The sequence below is a fragment of the Pimephales promelas genome, chromosome 8, assembly GCF_988280905.1.
Source record: "Pimephales promelas chromosome 8, fPimPro1.hap1.1, whole genome shotgun sequence".
Classification (NCBI taxonomy): Eukaryota; Metazoa; Chordata; class Actinopteri; order Cypriniformes; family Leuciscidae; genus Pimephales; species Pimephales promelas.
The window spans coordinates 32,532,339-32,551,279 of NC_142776.1; the positions used below are offsets into that span (position 1 = coordinate 32,532,339).

The window sequence follows — 18,941 nt, forward strand, 5'->3', positions numbered from 1 at the left end:
TTTGGTTCAGTAACAGAGACTGTACATTTTAATTATAAATGAACTAATATAACGTACAGACCCATCAGTCATATTTTTAAAGTCTAACTGGGGACAAAAGCACATTAAAACTCCATTATGAATCTGTGAATGTAGGCTACTAAAAGTTTAAACTCTTCCTTTGGCAAAAATCTGATTAAGCAATATTATAAAATATTTGACCGATAATTAGACAAACTCTTCAGCTAAATGATAAATCACAATATATGATTTTTCCAGTCTCTCAAAAAATTGCCAGACGTAATACTGTCTAAAAACCGTATTGATTACAAGTGAACCCACACTGACACCTAGTGTTTAAATACAGATTTACAGCAAGAAAGTGCTGTTGTGGTGCTCTTCAGTTTTCCTCTTGACAGTACATTGTTGCAAACACTATCTTTGCTCTTTCCTTCAAAAAGAATTTTAGGAATTTTAGTTTCAATGCAAATTACTTTTGTGAAAACTGTGAAAGAGGGGAAAAATGAATTTATTTAAGGAGTAGTTTACTTAAAAAAACTGAGAGTTTGCACTGAAACTCTCATTTGGACCTTGAACCATTTGGTACCCATTATATGGTGAAAATTCTGGAATGTTTTCATCAAAATTTCTTTTCGACTGAAGAAAGACATGGACATCTTGGATGACATGGGGGTGAGTAAATTCGCAGCAAAAGTTTTTTTTTTTTTTTTTTTTTAAAGTGAACTACTCCTTTAATGGGTGTATTTACTGCCACTTTTTTTAACCAATTTAATGCCTCATTGCTAAATAAAAGTATTGTTATTATTTTAAATAACTTTTAAAGGGTGATATAATTACAGCATCATTTACAGATTTTACAGTCTTAAAACAATTTAAATGACTGCAGCTGTCTTAATTTATTTAACCTTTACTCTGTGTTATGAAACTTTTTACACAGATTCTTTTCTTGGCCGTGGCATCCTTATGACATTCCTCTTCTTTTTTTGTTGAAATTGTGGCCAGACTGGTCTGCTCACATTAGTTTGAACCCTCTGTTCTGTGTTTCATAACATGATCAGAGAAGCTTTTATCCCATCTGAGCCTCTTCAGTCTCGCTCCCTCTCAACTCTCCTCATCCACCCTTCCTGTATGCTCACTTCTCTTGCTCTTTCAATGCCTACTCTCCTCATCCTACATCTCTGCTATTTCTCTCTCTTCATCTCTTTTCCCTCCTCCGCTCTTCACCTTATCCCTGTCCTTTCCCTCTACCACTCCACTCTTTTGAAATATCAAAATTGCCTCCTCAAAAGTTTAAAAAATACACAAGACTGTATATTTTAATATTGCAAAAAAGAATGAAAACATACATGGGCTACAGTGGAGGATATCAAGCCTTTTTTTTTTTTTTTTTTTTTACCACACCTGCCTTGATGCTTTGGTTAGCTGTTTGGGATAGTTGAAAAATTCATTGAGAAGAGAGGGTTACGAGTGCACATTAATTGATGCATGGAAAAAATAATTCATAATGAATAATGCAATATTCCATAAAAGAAGAATTGCCAGTTTTGATGGTGACTAACTCAGTTGCAGTTTACTGGCAGTGTCACTGATATCTTCAAATCTAACACTTATTTTACAGTAAAGCAGGCCAATGTCACACATACACTTCACAAATCCACAATAACGGACAGCCGTGACGAAAACTGATAACTTGTTAAAAACAAGTGGCTTTTGAATAGAAAGTAGCCTTCTTTAATTTCAGGCACTGTGCCTTTATGCCTCGATTTAATCTTGTACACTATGCCTAAATCGATAAATCTTGCTCAGTAAATGGTGTGTAACAGTATTTCCTACACCAGTGTGTGGCCACAACAGAGTTCTCTTATATTCTTGTCAGCACATCTTCCTCCTACCGCTTCCGTCAGTTAGGCTAACAGCGCGTCATGACTGTAAGCTGAACGAAAGTTTGCGTTGGCGGCTCAATCGACCATGGCTCTCAATTTGCTTCTTATAGTTCTCTGCGATGGACATCCTTTAAGATGAGCGTGTGAGCGGGATGCGGTGAATTATGCCGTTGCCATGAGAATGGACCGAGGCACTTTTTAAGGTAGGCTTGATGCGCAATTGAAACCATCATTTAGAAAAGACTAACTAATAAACTTCCGTATTCTCTCTCTCTCTCTCTCTCTCTCTCTCTCTCTCTCTCTCTCTCTCTCTCTCTCTCTCTCTCTCTCTCTCTCTCTCTCTCTCTCTCTCTCTCTCTCTGTATGTGTGTGAAGACACTTCAGACTAATCTTAATCCCCTAATAAACAATATAACGGATATATCTTAATTGAAAGTAATATGGAGACGTGGTGTTACTCTATCGACAGCGATTGCTGCTTGAGCGTGATTTCCTTTATAACGCAAGCTGTCTCTATGTAAAACAGAGTGCGAATGGGAGGGTGAGGTGAATAAAGAGATGCAGGGTTTGTATGGCGCTTTATTTAGGCTTGGATATAAGGACGTAGCCAGTTGCAAATTAGGTAGGTTGGTTGTGTCTCAGTTTTGCCTTTAAACATTTTAGTAACTACAAAAGCTAGCCATGTAGCTATAGCCTATCCTATGGGGCATATGGTAAAAAGATGAGGGGAACCATAACTCAAAAAATTATTTTCAGTCTAACAAAACATTGTCATTGTTACTTTAGTATAGTTTTATTTATGTATATAACACAATTGTAGTTATTGGTTTAAAAGGTTTTGAGATGTGTATTTTCACTTTTTAATTTTTTTTTATATGACTTTCATCTATGGACCTTATTCAGAGCAGCGCCATGAGAATGAAAGCGATGTAAGGGAAAGACTTGCCGTGTTTTGAATGGCATCTGCTGAAAAAAAAAAAACCTGTAGCCTATAAAAGAACTAAATCACTATAGTTTTCCTCAGCTCATGATGTCTGGAGTTTTATGTCTACTTTAGTTTCTTGGAAAGATATTTTTGTCGTGTTTCGTCAGCAGAACAATCCAAAAACGCGTTAAATAACAGTAGGCTACAAAGATGGCGCTGCTTTGAATAAGGTCTAGACCTTATAAAGATGCAGCTATTAACATGTAACCATAGCAACATCGTTTGAAAACTTCTTGTCAGGATCTTTTTCAGAAATATTGGCCAAACATAAACATTACATAACCATTATCATTTTTATTGTAGGCTACATATTTCAAATATGACTCATTGCTACAGGGACATTAGAAAAAATTTGATTTGAAAATTTCCTTGCGCAAACACAAGAGACTCATCAAACCAGGCAAAAATTTTTCCAGTCTTTAACTGTCCAATTTTGGTGAGCTCTTGCAAATTGTAGCCTCTTTTTCCTATTTGTAATGGAGATGAGTGGTACCCGGTGGGGTCTTCTGCCTCATCTGCCTCAAGGTTGTGCGTGTTGTAACTTCACAAATGCTTTGCTGCATACCTCGGTTGTAACAAGTCATTATTTCAGTCAAAGTTGCTCTTCTATCAGCTTGAATCAGTTGGCCCATTCTCCTCTGACCTCTAGCATCAACAAGGCATTTTCGCCCACAGATACACAGATATAGGCTAAGTTGTTGTGTCTCAATTTTTGAGGTATAAAAGTAAACTTAATTTGTAATTATAAATGACAGTCCTGGAAAGGTACCTCTACGATTAATCTAGCATTAATGTCTATTATACACATGAACAGCACAATTGTCTATAAAGCTGCTTTGAAACATGTGAATTGTGAAAAGTGCTAAAGGCTACAATTATTTTTTTTAATTTTTAAAAATTTATTTGGATGCATAATAAAGTTTACACAAAAGCGGACCATTTGCTCGGTTTACATTTAAGGGTGATTTCTATATTTGTTTCTGGTTTTTTTGGGTCTATTAAAACCATCTGCAAAATGTTTTGTTTTTTTTTTGGTTAAATGATCCAGTAAGAAGTCCTTTCTCATGGCAGGTGGCCACAGAGATGGAGAGTCCTTCGAAAACGGAGAGGCGACAGGCGTGGGCGCTCAGCAGCAGCAGCAGCCGCCGCAAGTTAACCATAAGAGATGCAGAACACCGCAGCCCAACAGCAGAACTGCAGCCTCATTTCTCTCTCCAAGATGATGTCTTTGTGGATGGTGAGCATCAGGATAATGAATGTTTGACATTCAGCTGTGTCAATAGTTCTATAATATGGAAATAAGCTGCATATCTTATTTCCTCTTTACCAAGAAATTCAAAACTACATGCAACCAGGCTGATTTAAGTGTTTACAAGGCTTTACTTTTGTGTGTGTTTTAAAGAAAATTATTTCATTAGTGAAATGCTTTGCTTGGAAACTGCACTTGGCCTGATAATTTGTTGATGATAGTCGTGCAGTCCAAATATCTTTTGGGACTACAGTATGCTTTATTTAGTAAATAAGCAAAACATTATTAGATGTGCAGCAATAAAAATTCACAATTATAGATCGGGAGGTTATTTGGCATTCAAATGTTAATAAAATTGTATTGCAGCAATTTGAATTAGGCCACTAAATGAAGCCTATTATAACTGCTGCTTTGAGAGATAAAGGATAGACCACAAACGGTACATGGTTACCACTAGATAAACTCCAAAACCAGAAAGCTCATTTACACCTCTCTCTCTCTCTCTCTCTCTCTCTCTCTCTCTCTCTCTCTCTCAAACAGACAGGCTAAGATCACTATGTGCGTTTTTATTTTGTTTCCACAGGATGCTCTGCAGGAAAGATTGAAACCTGGCTCCAAGGTTGTGGGTGAGTGTTTGTGTGTCTTTCGTGACAGTCATTGTGAATCAGTTGTAATACAATAACAGCAAGTGAATGGAAAACCACAAATTTCCTCGAACTTGTTTGTTGACGGTCATGTAGGTTAAAAAAAAAACATGAACAATCTCTGAGGGTCAAAGACCATGTTTTTTGTTTTCACAAGGTACTTTCACCTGAAAGCTTTTTGTGAAAAAAAATATTTGACCTACATTGTTTTTCTCTATTTATAGATTGTGCTTTTTTTCTGGATCAGGAAACCGCAGAAAAATTCAACATTATTGTTATTGTTTCTCACTGTTTACGCATTGCAAGTTCCTAGAGAAGCCTGCAGAAAGGGTTAGGCATCGACACATTTTTTTTCCAATCTGTTAGGAATGGAAATAACTTTTTAACATTAATGCACATGTAACATTTAGGGTATTGAATTATATTCTTCAAAGCCTGTAAATTAATATCCAATAACATTCACAGCAGCAGTAGTCAGATGCGAGACAGAACAATGCTTGGAAAGCCACTTTTGTCTCTGTGACAACTTGCAAAAGACCTAATAATCTATCATTCTGGCATTTGTTTAATAAGGGCTACCGGTACATAATGCCACAAGGATTGAAATACGTCTTATGTGCGTGGCTGTTTCTATTTTTATCGCAGTATTTCACTGCATGCCCACATCCCGCCCACAGACCTGTGCTTATTCAGACTTGATAAAAGTGATTTTTTCATTTGTATTTCCTCTCTTTCTCTCTTTCTCTCTCTGTCTTCTTTTCTCCATCTTATCTGTAGGAATGAAGCCAGTCCTGCCAAAAGCAGTCACCTAAAAGCAGGTAGTTCTTGACTACAAAACCTGCACATCCAAGAGCAGAATTGCAAAATATGTCATTTTTATAATATGTCGAGTAGGCCTGCACAGAATCTGTACACACATCATTATGAGGACATTCCACAGGTGTAATGTTTTTTATACTGAGCTAATGATATTTTCTATCACCCATAAACATAACCGTCACTGAATATTTTCTGCATTTTTACATTTAAAACAAAAAATGTTTAGTATGTTTATTTAGCTTATTGAATTATGAGGACGTCTGGAGGTCTTTATAATGTAGGGGGTGTGGCCTAAAACCTGAAAACACATTGGGTCCTCATAATGAATGTCAAACCAGTACACTTTTTTTTCCACATTTTACAGGATGATTGTACAGTAAAATCCATGGAATTATTTGACTGTATTAAGATAGATCAAATTCATAGATAAAAACAAAAACGCAAGAGTGGGGATGTATACAGCTTTAAATAATAAATGATGTCCATTATAATTTTGCAGAAATCTGTGCTTTTTCGAAACCTTGGCAGGTGCTGATTCTGTGCAGACTTACCAGTGTTTACTGACTAATAGACAATCACATCTTTGTGACATGTCTAAATCCTCCTAAAATTGTCAAATGTAACCCTACAGGCCCTTTGAGGACAGGCACCAGTTTTGAGGATGATCTGAGTCTGGGTGCAGAAGGTGAGTAGAAGCAACACAATAACTGTAACTCAAGTATAATGACAGCTGGGAGTGTTTTAACAATGTAAAAGAACTCACACATCACATTTAATGAGCAGCTCTCTTCTAAAAATGTTTGGTGAATGACTAATAGTTTCACATAAACTGAACTCTATATATTCATAGAATTTATTTTGTATGCATTATATTCCACAACATATTGGCTAACTGCTAATTAAAGGCAATTTTGTACCAGACCCCTGTGCTACCTCAATACATTTTGAATAATTGGGTTCTTTATAATCTCAAACATCTTTCTTGAGTGACGTCATTGTACTTGTCAGTAAGGCTCTCAAGTCGGTTTGATTGCATTGATTATACGCTGTATGAAGCAGCACTACATTTATGTTTTAGAGAGAACCTTCTCTTACTCTCCAGCAGTGTTGTGCAAGTTACTTCCAAACTGTAATACATTAGGTATTACTTGTTACTGTTATTTAAAAGTAATTCATTACCTTACAATATTACTGTCCCAGAATTGTAATGCGTTACATTACTCATGTATTACTTTTGAGTTACTTTCACCAAAATAACTAAGTTGAACTTAACTTTTGGGCTGTAACGATATGCAATATGAAACCGAAATCAAGATTCGCCACATCCACGAACCTACAGAATCGCGACACACCTCTTCCAACTCCAGCGTTATTCTCCTTACCATCCATATCCAATGCTGCCTTATCTTTAAATTAGGCTATTAGTATTAATTGAAGTTAACATTATAAATTACGTGGACCTACACCACAAAACTAGTTGAGGATAAATTATTTAAAATTGGGGAAGTCCAGCATTATGGACATGACATTTGCAGTCAAAACTTGAAATAAAAATTAAAGGACTTAACTTAAAGGACTCCAGACATTAGACAAATATTAGTCTGTTTTATTTTTAATATTAGGGAAAAGACACACATTCATGCGTGACAAAAAAATAGGAGGCAAAATATATTTTTTGTAATTCTGTTAATTACACTGCGCAAATCGGATGAGGAAGGGTTGGCTCTCCAGTCTCCATAGAACTTAAAATATTCATTTTATTGTAGTTTTCGTGTTCGTGTTCGCATTTATGAGGAAAAAACAATGTTACAGACGCGACCGCTCTGAACTGGCACTAAAAGACTGCTTTAAAACTTTCACACAGTCTGTTGCCTTTAAGAAGTAAAAGCAGACAATACACTGTAATACAACTGTAATACAAGCCTCACTGAACATGTAACGAGTAAAATATTACTGAAAATTGATTAGTAATGCCTTACACTACTGCGTTACAGCAAAAAGTAATATGTTACTGTAATGTATTACCTTTGTAATGCGTTACTCCCAACACTGCTCTCCAGCACATCTTGTTTATTATAATGAGCCACTCTTACAAAATTTCTAGGCCTACATCTGGAAAGGAACACACTTGCATAAGGCCAGATACAGGAAGTAATGAATAAATGGTCTTTTGAGACAGGAGTGTGTTTAGTTTAAGATATACACTCACCTAAAGGATTATTAGGAACACCTCTTTAATTTCTCATTAATGCAATTTTCCAATCAACCAATCACATGGCAGTTTCTTCAATGCATTTAGTGGTGTGGTCCTGGTCAAAACAATCTCCTGAACTCCAAACTGAATGTCAGAATGGGAAAGAAAGGTGATGGTATGGTTGTTTGTGTCAAACGGACCCGTCTGAGTATTTCCCAATCTGCTCAGTTACTGGGATTTTCACGCACAACCATTTCTAGGTTTTCTAGGGTTTACAAAGAATGGTGTGAATAGGGAAAAATATCCAGTATGCGGCAGTCCTGTGGGCGAAAATGCCTTGTTGATGATAGAGGTCAGAGGAGAATGGGCCAACTGATTCAAGCTGATAGAAGAGCAACTTTGACTGAAATAACCCCTCGTTACAACCGAGGTATGCAGTATTTGTGAAGCCACAACACGCACAACCTTGAGTCGGATAGGCTACACTTAGCAAGAGCTCACCAAAATTGGACAGTTGAAGACTGAAAAAAAGAAGACTGATGAGTCTCAATTTCTGTTGACATTCAGATGGTAGAGTCAGAATTTGGTGTAAACAGAATGAGAACTTGGATCCATCGTGCCTTGTTACCACTGTGCAGGCTGGTGGTGGTGGTGTAATGGTGTGGGGGATGTTTTCTTGGCACACTTTAGGCCCTATAGTACCAATTGGGCATCGTTTAAATGCCAGCGCCTACCTGAACATTGTTTCTGACCATGTCCATCCCTTTATGGCCATTTTGAATCATTTCAAATTGGTTTCTTGAACATGACAATGAGTTCACTGTACTAAAATGACCCCCACATTCACCAGATCTCAATCAAATAGAGCATCTTTGGGATGTGGTGGAACCCCGCTTTTTGCCCTGGATGTGCATCCCACAAATCTCCATCAACTGCAAGATGCTATCCTATCAATATGGGCCAACATTTCTAAAGAATGCTTTCAGCACCTTGTTGAGTCAAACACAGTATTAGTATGGTGTTCCTAATAATCCTTTAGGTGACGAAGTAATCCTTTAGGAACAGAAGTAATAATTATTTAATTAAAATATCTCTTTAAAATATTCAGTATTACTTTCAGAAATAAATGTGAACCCAAATATTTGAAGGGTATTGTACATAGTGATTTTCTTTCCTTCACTTATACCTGCTATTATTTATTTCACAGCCAATGCATTATATGCTGCATCAGGTGGACCACATTTTAGGTAAGAAACAGGTTGACTTTGCTGCACCATTGAATTACCACCTTCATTCTCTGGCTCATGGTTTCTCATTTATGCTTCTAAATCCCTTCTTTCCTTGTATTTACATTGACTATTTGTCTATCAACAGCACTCCTCAACAGAAGCTTAACCTGCCATTGTTCAACATGGGCCAGAGTGTCGCATCCAGTGCCTTCTCAACCGCTACCAGCAGGACTGCTTCCAGGTAAGGGCATGGCTAAGGCAATCAATCGACCAAATAATACCTCATTTAGCTGGCATATTGGATGAAGGTTATCAGATTAGTGCCTGACAAGGAATAAGCAAAACAATTTCCTTCACTGTGTATTTTGCTTTCATGCTTAAGATTGATTTGTTCTTCTGATTAAACTGTAAATGGTTTTGGAAAAACAAAAAAAAAGTACTTGCTAATAAGAAGGCCAACCCTGAGACTGATTATATTTTCACATTTTCACATTGTTCATTTCTCACACAAACAAAATTCATTGGACTGACATACAGTGTTACACTCCTGTTTGTATCTGGATTGCGCTAATTACCCAGCAAATAAACTTGCAAGGGATGAAGAATGTGTAGAACTTTGTGAATGACGCCCATTCTCTCACATACTTTAAAAAATATATCTTCTGCTTTTCATGATGTCAAAAAATCCACCAGTGTGTCTGAGGTCCTACAGATGCGTGCCGAAGATGCAGAAGAGACTCTTTTCCAGCTGGGTTTCGGTTGCGAGGAACCACAAGTGACCGCCCGCATCCCAGTCCGTTTCTTCAACTTTCCGTCCCAGCTCAGAGGCATCAATTTCCGCCTGTTCCTTGAATCCCAACTCACCAGGATACACCAAGAAGACCCTTGTCTTTCATTAGCAAGTAAGGAATCACAGAGTTACTCACAGAATGTTTCCTACTAAAGCTTTAGAGACATTTTCACATCCGCTCATCTTGTTTTGGCACAGGTCGTTTCCGACAAGTAGAGGCATTGACGGCAATGGCAAATGCTTTCTATTCGCTGTACTCCCACGTGTCCCGAACGCCACTTCAGAAGCTTGCGCCACCCCAGTTAACCTTCAGCTCCCCAATCGTGGAGAGGACCATGTCTCGAACCAGTGTCCGCAGTGAACCGCGCTCTCCTGTTGAAAGACTAAAAGACACTATCTCCAAGATGTGCTTGTACACAGGATCCCGAGGCTCGGACTCCACGTCACCAAGCAATTCACCTCGTAAGCGTAAATATAGTCTGTCAGGTGTAATTGAGAAGAGTGCAGAAAATGACGATGCTAATGACCAAGATTTATGCCTTCAAATGGAAGTAGATGATTTGGAACAAGACTTGGACTGGTTTGTAGAGAGCAAGAAAGAACTTGAGGAGAAGACATATGAGGAAAACACTGAAAGGACTGATTATTTTGAGCCTATACATTGTCATCCACTATCCGAGACGACAAATGAAAACATACACAACCTCAGGCAGACATTAGCAGAGTGTACACCTCGCCAGGAGCCAAGAACAGACATGGAGTCCAAAGGTGGTTCCCTGCCGTCTCTTCATTTGAAAAGATCCGACGTTACCATGAAACCTGTTCCTATCATTACTCATGATATCATATGTCCTCAGGTTGTTGAATGTGTCAATCAGGCACCTTACCGCTGCTTACAGACAAATAGTATGGACTCCAAAGCACATCAGACAACAAATAAACCTTTTGTAAGACAATCTAACGCAATGAATTTACACAAGTCGTTATGTCAGATCACAGTCACTGGATGGGAGGACGACACAACCCTCCCCAACAGAGACACACAGGAGCAGTGTTCGTCCAACATCAAGAGGTACCTAAGCCCGGTAAAACCACAAAACCTGAGTAAACAAGGCAACTCCTTTGAACTGGAAGAGGTACGATATCTCCTATCATTTAAATGCATTTTTCTGGCACAAGCAAAAGCTTGCCCACACAAGTTCTCCCATAAGACATCATTAACAGGATATTACTCAACTCTTTATTGCCGAATCCAAATCCAAACTTCCTCTTTGTGTGCCTCCCTTGCATAGAGATTGTAATGCGGCTTGTTGCTATTTTTAATGCTGTTTTTAAATATTTTTACGTTTTTGTACCATTACTTTTTACACTCTTACTGTTGCTCTTACTTCAGGTCAGGAATTTAAAAACCATAAAGAACACCTTAGCCTGGTTCAGATTACACAATTTTTTTTTCTGTCAGATTAGGCAATTTTGACTCCTAAAATCTTGTCCTGTCATTGACAAGACGCAAGTCAGACTAGCTACTCGTTGCTTCCTGACCAGTCATCGCATGCCGTCTTTACCGGCGCGTGTGATGTCATTGAGAAGGCGAAACTAGTAGCGAGTGACTTACGGAAACGAACGTAAACAAACAATGGATGAAGCGGTGAGTGTTGAATTGGCTTTCCTGTGTTCAGAATTTTTTTTTTTTTAAAAGAAAGAAAACCCGACAATGGACATGTTTGGATTACTCGAAGAGGAAAGTATGGGCTGTCAATCCTCCAATGAGAACTTGAGGTAAAATATTGTTTTCTTATTTTTACTTTTAGTTTTAACGTTAGCACCATCGTCTCTTTCGTTTCGCCATTTTTGAAAGTTGTGTACGGAAAAGCTTCTGTGCTCCTATTGGTCAACCTCATACATGTGACGGAACCTTCGTGGACGACCGTTAAAAAAATTAAACATGCTAGTCTTTTTGTCGTGATGTCATTATAAGCATCGCAGACGCAACATAGGTTGTCGCCCACTATGACACGCTTTACGAGATGATTCTTTTATTTATTTTTCTTTTATTTATTTATTTAGTACAGGGACAGTGTATATTCATAGACATTTCTGTCAATATGCCAGAATTAGCCTAAAGGCTATTTTTCATCTGCAGTCCCTAGACAGATGGTAAGAGTCGATGATACGATCGAATCTTGCTTCCCGACACCCGTTATCGTTTACGAATCCCGTAACGGATCGTGGCAAAATCAGGCTAAAATCGTGTCATCTGAACCAGGCATTAGCAAGAGTTTAGTAAAGGAAAACAGCACTGATATTATCCTCTGTTAATGTAAAGATCTAGTTTTCTATACTGTTGTGGTGTTATCATTAAGTATAGTGTTTCAATTCAGGTTCACAGTGCAGAGGAAGAGGAGGCCACTTCATCAGAATTCTGCTCCATAGTCACATTGTCTGTTTCGGCACAGCATTCCAAATGTAAGTAACATGAGTAGTCATTACCATGATTAGAAAATGTGATGCAAATTTTAGCCACTAGTTTGACTATTTTTTTTTCAGTTAAGTAAAACCAAGCCAACTGAATATCTGTTAATCAGCCATGCAGTGTTATCACCAAAATAAGCAACATCGCCCTTACAAGGTTACAGAAAGCAGCATGTGTTGATGTGGTGAGAAAGGGAGGTGTTGTGCTGACTTGTTAAAAACACTGGTAAAATGCAAGAATTTGGTCCGGCTTATCTTGTCTGCCTTATCGCTAAACCGTTTCACAGGGAAACAACCTAACAGGAAATCACAAGAAAATCTGCAAACTTTCGTTTTTGTTCACGGAAACAGTTGAAGAAGAATTGGGTGCCCAGACAGCAACATAGTGTTGGCCCATATCCAAGCGTACCAGTCATGGGCCGGATCTGGGCTGACACTATGTAAACTATCCGGTTTTTTTTACACATTTATCATTTCTCTTTCCCAGCGTCGCCTCTGCGAGGGGACAGTTTTCAGTCTGACAGCAGTGGATATGCTGAAGAGGATGTGCACCATTCCCTCTTTACCCCAGAGAAAACATAACACCAATGAAGAGGCACAAAGTGTGTCTACTAATACCTTTTAAGTCAACATGAAATAGTGTTTGCAAGTGGTTTTATCCATCAGGAGTTTATTGGATTGACTTTTTCATCGGAATATCCATGCACAATACGATCAGTGGCCGGTTGCATAAACTGAATCTATTTTTCCTTTAAAGGGATAGTACACCCAAAATTGTGCTTCTGTCATTAATTACTCATCCATGTCATTCCATCATCTGCACACAAAATATCTTCTTTTGTGTTCAGCAGAAGAAAGAAATTCATAAAGGTTTGGAACAACTTGAGGGTTAGTAAATAATGACAGAATTTTCTTTTTTGAGTGAACTGTTTCTTTAAGCTTCTGAAATAATAATAATTAGATTGGTCTCATTTGATTCTGAAAAGTAAGATTGCTAACTGCTTGTATCATAATAGTTTTTTAAGACATGCAACTGGCCTCTAGAGCATGCATTAATGTTGCTTTCATGTTGACTTTAATGTGTTACCCAGCAGCCTACTGTGATGCATATTAACTTCTGTTTTTTAACTAGCTTTATTTGTGTTTGGCTTTTCACTCTGTGCACTTTTTGGTCTTATTCTTGACATGAGTGAGCGGCAGTACACGTTGCCTTTATTTGTAATTACTCAATAGTAATAAATAATTTATTTGAACAGGACCACATTCTAGTACACACTTTCTAGTAAAATACCGTTGTCTAGGATTAATTGAATTTGTTAAAGGACAAAGGACTAAATCCCACAATCAATACTAAAGATAATGTCAATTTCAAGTTTATTGTTCAAGATAAAATATCCAGTAAATTGCAGATTAACCAATTTGTTACAAATTACATATGTTGTCACAGTACTACTGTTGGTCATCAATTCTATTATACTGATTATGAAAATTACAGTTACTCTCAAATACAGAGTTCAATCTTTGCCAGTCCAATGATGAAGCCTGGGAGGCAGAAACTATTACAACGAGGTAGATATTTACCACAAACTGTCAGACTCATATTAAAACAAATGATACATCTTCAATGGCTGAGAGAAAAAGAATGTTTTACAAATATTCTACGAGACAAAATAAATGTTAAGGAATAACTTCTATTACTAAAAAAATTATGAAATTAAAATATACAAAAGTCAAATATTTACAAAGTTAAAAAAAAAAAAATCATGCCGCCTATTTTAGTTTAATCAATTCATCAAGTTCATACAGTATCTATGTCATAATTTAAATGAAAAAAGAAAATCAGAGGGAAAGTTAAAAGTTGAAGACTTCTGGGAAAATTATTTGTGTAGAAATTGTCCTCAGGTTTCAAATGAACAGTGTACCCAGTCTTTGTTTGCGAGGGTAGACTTTTTTTTTGTCATGTTCAAGGAGAAGATGTAATCAATACATCCTCCAACTGGGACTCAACAGACCATTATGCCTTGCAGACCATTGTAGCACATCTACTGTGTCAAACAAACAAGCCCCGTCACAGAATTCACCTGATTTTCCTATTTTACCCTGGGAAACAAAAAAGAAAGGGGAAAAAAAAAGTTACAGTTGAGCAGTTGCTCTGGCTTATTTCCCCCCTGCCATGATCTTGAGGTACTGAAGGGCATTGTGGGCAGCACTGGCACGTGCCGCATCCAGGCTGGAGGCAAATCCGTGGCAGACGGTAATCGGCTGTGTGGACAACTCCACCAGACACTGGTAAAGGCCGCTCAAACTGCGCTCCTCTGAGTGAACAAATAAGATTACATTTCTAAAAGACATCCATCTTCAGAATCTAAACAAGCACTAAGGCTGGCTCTCGTTTTGCTTATTCACGTGAGCAAAGTAGTTTCAATATCTCATTAAAGCAGCCTTGTATCTCACCTATGTCCAGGTAGCTGACATCAAAGCGTTGTTCCTCAGAAAGTTCATGAAGGAGAGAACAGAAATTGGAGTCATTGGTGTCGGGCTGTCCGAGTGGATGGCAGCGCAACTGTAGGATTTTCTCTCCAGCTGAGTTCCGCAGAGAGTCCCACGTGCAGCCCAGACCTTTAGACTTCCCTCCCTCTAGTCTGCCGCCCATTTGCTGTTGAAAGAAGATCAGGCAAATTCTTGAAACCACACAGAAATTGTGACTACGGTGTAACACCCATTACTAAATTATGCCCGTCATACTGAATTGAAAGTGTCTTCTTCTGCTTCGGCCTCATGGCTGCTACGCATGTCCACTGGTACATCATGGATGCGAGAGAGCATCTTTGCCGCTGCATTTCTTTTAGCAAGCTTTTTTGATGTGCCACTACCTTCAAAACAATGTAACAAGACATAGTTTTGACAAAGAAACATTTAATCCTTTGAATGGTTTGCATATTTCGAAATAATGACTATAGACAAAAAAATAAGTACGTACCTATCTCAACAAATCTCTCCACCCTGCAGGTCATTGTAAATTCTTTCCGGTGTGCAGGTCCAGATTCTTGTGTGACTGTGTACTCGGGTAAACGCCAGCCTTTCTGCACTACTAGTTCCTGTGGAAATTACATTGCATTATTTTTATGGCTGATTATCAACATGTATGCTTAATTATATATATATATATATATAAACGGGATGTAAGCCCCGACATTATCTGCTTCCAATATTGGCCAAAAGTGGTTGACGCTAATATTTAAAAACACAAATATCAAACTATATATTATGCATGCTATGAACTGAAGTATCTATGAAGATCTACCCAATCTGCAGTTCAGTGAAGGCCAATGATCTTGATCATGATCACTCACCTGCAAAGCTCCAACTGGATTGCACTCAGCTTGTTGCGTTGAATTGGATGATTTCATCTCTGACTGAGAGCTAAAACACGATGTAAAGAGAAAAACCTTAAGTTTGGTCCTCACTGCAGAACTCAAAATCCAGGGGGAGGATCCAACTCCTCCCACCTTACATATAACTAAACCTACCCATCTCCACCCCATGATCCCTAACCCCACCCCTAATCCTACACATCTCCACCCCTGATACCTAACCCAACCCCACCCATCTCCGCCCCTGATCCATAACCCCACCCCTAATCCTACCCATCTCCACCCCTTAGATCTGGATCCAACTCCGCCCCCTGGATCTCATGTACTGCAATGAGGTGCTACTGGAAACCTTTGTTTTTTTTAAGAGTACGCCAACTTATTTCTATACTTCATGTAATGCATTTTCTGTTCAAATGGACTTCAAGCACAGAATCTTTACCATTCTCCCTCCATATCAATTCCGACAAAGCCTTCTCCCTCCATCCCATTTCCTTCGACCCCTCCCAGAATTCCTCCTTTCAGCATTTTTAGGGCAGCTTCGGCAGCTTTGTGCTTGGCAGCTTTCTTGCTAGGACCCTGGCCGGTGCAGCTGATGTCGCCCACAGACACACGGAAGGTGAAGTTGGGCTGGTGGGCCTGACCCTCAGCCTTGAGCAGGTCGTACACTGGAGTCTTGCCTATCCGCGTTCCATATTCCTGCAGCAGACTGATGGGCGTCTTCCCGGGGTTCACAGCCAGCATTTGCTCAATACTGTGAACGGAGGAAAATAAAAACACATGGAGAAGGAAGCTACAGTATCAGACTCTAAATGTGCTGTTTTTTCAGGTAAGACTACTTCTGTCAGTTACACAAACCTAGGTAGGTATGGATTGCTACCCTCTGTTAAACAATAACAGTACAAGTTTAAGTAAAAGTCCTTTATCAAAATAGGAAGATGCCAGAGATTCAGGGTCGTATCAAGAGAAGTATGTATAGTATAATCATATAATCACAATGTTTGTCTTAAAACCTAGCAAACTGCATTTTGGACATCCTTAATCTGACTGTTCGATGTAGACAGTGATTCAACAATTCGAATTGTAGTCATACTGATGACATCAATTAAGAACTTTTTTGACCTCAGAGCTGTTTAGGCTAATTAATTTCTAAAACGTATTTATTTAAATTTAATTTCGATTCCTGTGCTCCAACACATGGGTAATTACATGGTTAGTTCACTCAAAAATGATATGATTCTATGATAAAAAAATGATCATAGAATTTACTCACCTTCAAGAGATCCTAGGTGTATCATGTTTCGGGTCAGATAGCACTCTTCGGCCGGAACTAGATATGGCCGTTACCGAAAGCCAGTGATTATAGTTATAAAGATATAAATATGGATATCTTTCTTACAAAACTGCTTCCCTTTGAGTCATATGGATTACTTTTATGATGGATGGATGGATGATGCACTTTTTGGACTCCACTCCAATTATAAAGCTTGGAAGAGTCCAGAGTTTTTAACATAACTCTGATTGTGTTTTGCTGAAAGAAGAAAGTCATATACACCTGTGATGGCTTGAGGGTGGGAAAATAATGGGATACTTTTTAATTTTTCATTTTGGGTGAGCTACCCCTTTAAGAGTGGAGGTCGAGGAATCGACTCTTTTGGAGTCGACTCCCCATCATTAGTGGTGTGTGTCCACACTCCACAGTCGTTTTGTATGAGTAGGTTTTCCTCTGTAACCATTTACAAGGTCAGTAGCTACGTGTATGATGCCTGGTATTTTAAAATCGGTTCAGATTCGTTCCAAAGTCGTGCGGTGTGTTCCAGTTTTTAGACAGTGATTGGAACTATCGATTTAGGTAATGTGAATGTTCTAACGTTACACTTTAAGTGTGTTGAAAGTCAGGGTTCTGTTTGCCTTGCCATTAAAAAAAATAATAAAAACATATCTATATGTCATGGTCATTTCTGAGCTAAAAGCCGGTGAGTGGTTCATTTTACCTGGTATACCCAGAGTTTCTCTTGCCGTTTTCCGGGCTTTTCTCGTCGTTCATTCGCCTTATTCACTTGGCGGCCATTTTGAAAATGGAACGCCGCTGAGGGGTACACTCACCCGGAAGGATGCATGCGACGCAGCAGCACCAGCAATGAAAACTCGCAATGCGGACCACCAATCATTCCTGTCTGCCCGAATTAACGATGCAAAATGTGAAGCAAAGTGCCAGTGACTGAAACATCCCCCGGGCTGTGTTAATTAAGGGATACAGTACCTGTATCGGAGGTTTTATCCACGACATTGAACGTAGGAATGGACGCCTTGCCAGTTTCTGCGAGCTTGCAGCAGCCAGAGGTAATTAACGTTAGAAAGCTAAGCTGTAATATGGAGTTGTTGACTGTGTAAGTTACTATGCTAGATACAATTGTACTTTATTGTTTAGATAGATACACATCCAGTAGCTTACATACACACACATGCATGTAAAACAATCAAATCACTCACATGTATGTAAAAGGAAAGAGAAGTGATTTTAAGGTCTGACTGATCCTGTTACACACTGACAATGATAAGCTGCTATGGTGACAATACAAGTTTACATATATGTATAGATTCATAAAGAATAAAAATAATGATGGTAATGGATTTGTATAGATTCTAATAGTACACAGTCAACTTCCTACAAGCTTGCAGAAACTGAGGTAAATTGGCGTCCATTCTTACGTTCAATGTCGTGGATAAAACCTCCGATACAGGTACTGTATCCCTTAATTAACACAGCCCGGGGGATGTTTCAGTCACTGGCACTTTGCTTCACATTTTGCATCGTTAATTCGGGCAGACAGGAATGATTGGTGGTCCGCACTGCGAGTTTTCATTGCTGGTGCTGCTGCGTCGCATGCATCCTTCTGGGTGAGTGTACCCCTCAGCGGCGTTCCATTTTCAAAATGGCCGCCAAGTGAATAAGGCGAATTCCCCAATAACAAATAGAGAGCTGACTTGCTTCGGACTGCAGAAACCCCCCGAGGTGACTGTAAGCCCCCTGGTATCATTAATAAGTGTCAGTGCGGGGAAGACTGAGGCACGAGGAGACAGTGAACCCCTCTCTCTCACACCTTCCCGCATTACACATTACAAGCGAACTGAATTATGAACATAGATATTATGAAGCGGAAAACAAGAGCAGCTATTATTTTTTCATAATAAAAGTCGCGACATTGACCATATCCGGGTCACAAAAAGAAAATAAATAATTTCATCAAGTATTTTTTTAGCGTCATTAAGATAATTAGAAATGAGTTTTATGATAATCTTAA

General features: G+C 38.6%; 2 protein-coding genes across 6 annotated transcripts; one reads left to right on the forward strand and one right to left on the reverse strand.

Annotated features, from left to right (window-relative positions):
• Positions 1–1,886: 1,886 nt before the first annotated feature.
• tespa1 (thymocyte expressed, positive selection associated 1) lies at positions 1,887–13,523 on the forward strand. 4 transcript variants are annotated; one of them, XM_089134402.1, is made up of 12 exons: positions 1,887–2,086; positions 3,940–4,105; positions 4,701–4,743; positions 5,539–5,579; positions 6,212–6,265; positions 8,982–9,021; positions 9,149–9,244; positions 9,697–9,905; positions 9,992–10,929; positions 11,493–11,572; positions 12,175–12,259; positions 12,753–13,523. In XM_089134402.1, the coding sequence occupies exons 2-11, from the start codon at positions 3,952–3,954 to the stop codon at positions 12,224–12,226; spliced, it is 1,707 nt and encodes a 568-aa protein (XP_088990528.1). In that variant the 5' UTR covers positions 1,887–2,086; positions 3,940–3,951; the 3' UTR covers positions 12,227–12,259; positions 12,753–13,523. The 4 variants fall into 4 exon arrangements, with proteins under 4 accessions (XP_088990528.1, XP_088990527.1, XP_039503111.2 ...); XM_089134401.1 differs by lacking the exon at positions 11,493–11,572 and having other exon boundaries at positions 1,890–2,086; positions 3,917–4,105; XM_039647177.2 differs by lacking the exon at positions 11,493–11,572 and having other exon boundaries at positions 1,890–2,086.
• Positions 13,524–13,622: 99 nt separating this feature from the next.
• On the reverse strand, positions 13,623–18,795 carry tarbp2 (TAR (HIV) RNA binding protein 2). 2 transcript variants are annotated; one of them, XM_039647180.2, is made up of 8 exons: positions 18,597–18,795; positions 17,631–17,681; positions 16,079–16,390; positions 15,619–15,688; positions 15,246–15,363; positions 15,011–15,138; positions 14,720–14,921; positions 13,623–14,580 (listed from the first exon to the last, which is right to left on the reverse strand). In XM_039647180.2, coding segments are annotated over exons 1-8 (1,041 nt in total). In that variant the 5' UTR covers positions 18,599–18,795; the 3' UTR covers positions 13,623–14,422. The 2 variants fall into 2 exon arrangements, with proteins under 2 accessions (XP_039503114.1, XP_088990529.1); XM_089134403.1 differs by lacking the exon at positions 18,597–18,795 and having other exon boundaries at positions 17,631–17,683.
• Positions 18,796–18,941: the final 146 nt, after the last annotated feature.

What these genes read in the sequence shown, in the direction of transcription:
- tespa1 (XM_089134401.1), top strand. Translation starts at nt 3,952, where the DNA reads ATGGAGAGTCCTTCGAAAACGGAGAGGCGACAGGCGTGGGCGCTCAGC. An exon ending in AAGCAGTCACCTAAAAGCAG is followed by an intron (nt 5,580 to 6,211) that starts GTAGTTCTTGAC and finishes GTAACCCTACAG; the next exon opens with GCCCTTTGAGGACAGGCACC. An exon ending in ACCAGCAGGACTGCTTCCAG is followed by an intron (nt 9,245 to 9,696) that starts GTAAGGGCATGG and finishes AAAATCCACCAG; the next exon opens with TGTGTCTGAGGTCCTACAGA.
- tarbp2 (XM_039647180.2), bottom strand. An exon ending in ATTGATATGGAGGGAGAATG is followed by an intron (nt 15,689 to 16,078) that starts GTAAAGATTCTG and finishes ATCGTGTTTTAG; the next exon opens with CTCTCAGTCAGAGATGAAAT. An exon ending in ATCCAGTTGGAGCTTTGCAG is followed by an intron (nt 15,364 to 15,618) that starts GTGAGTGATCAT and finishes TAATTTCCACAG; the next exon opens with GAACTAGTAGTGCAGAAAGG.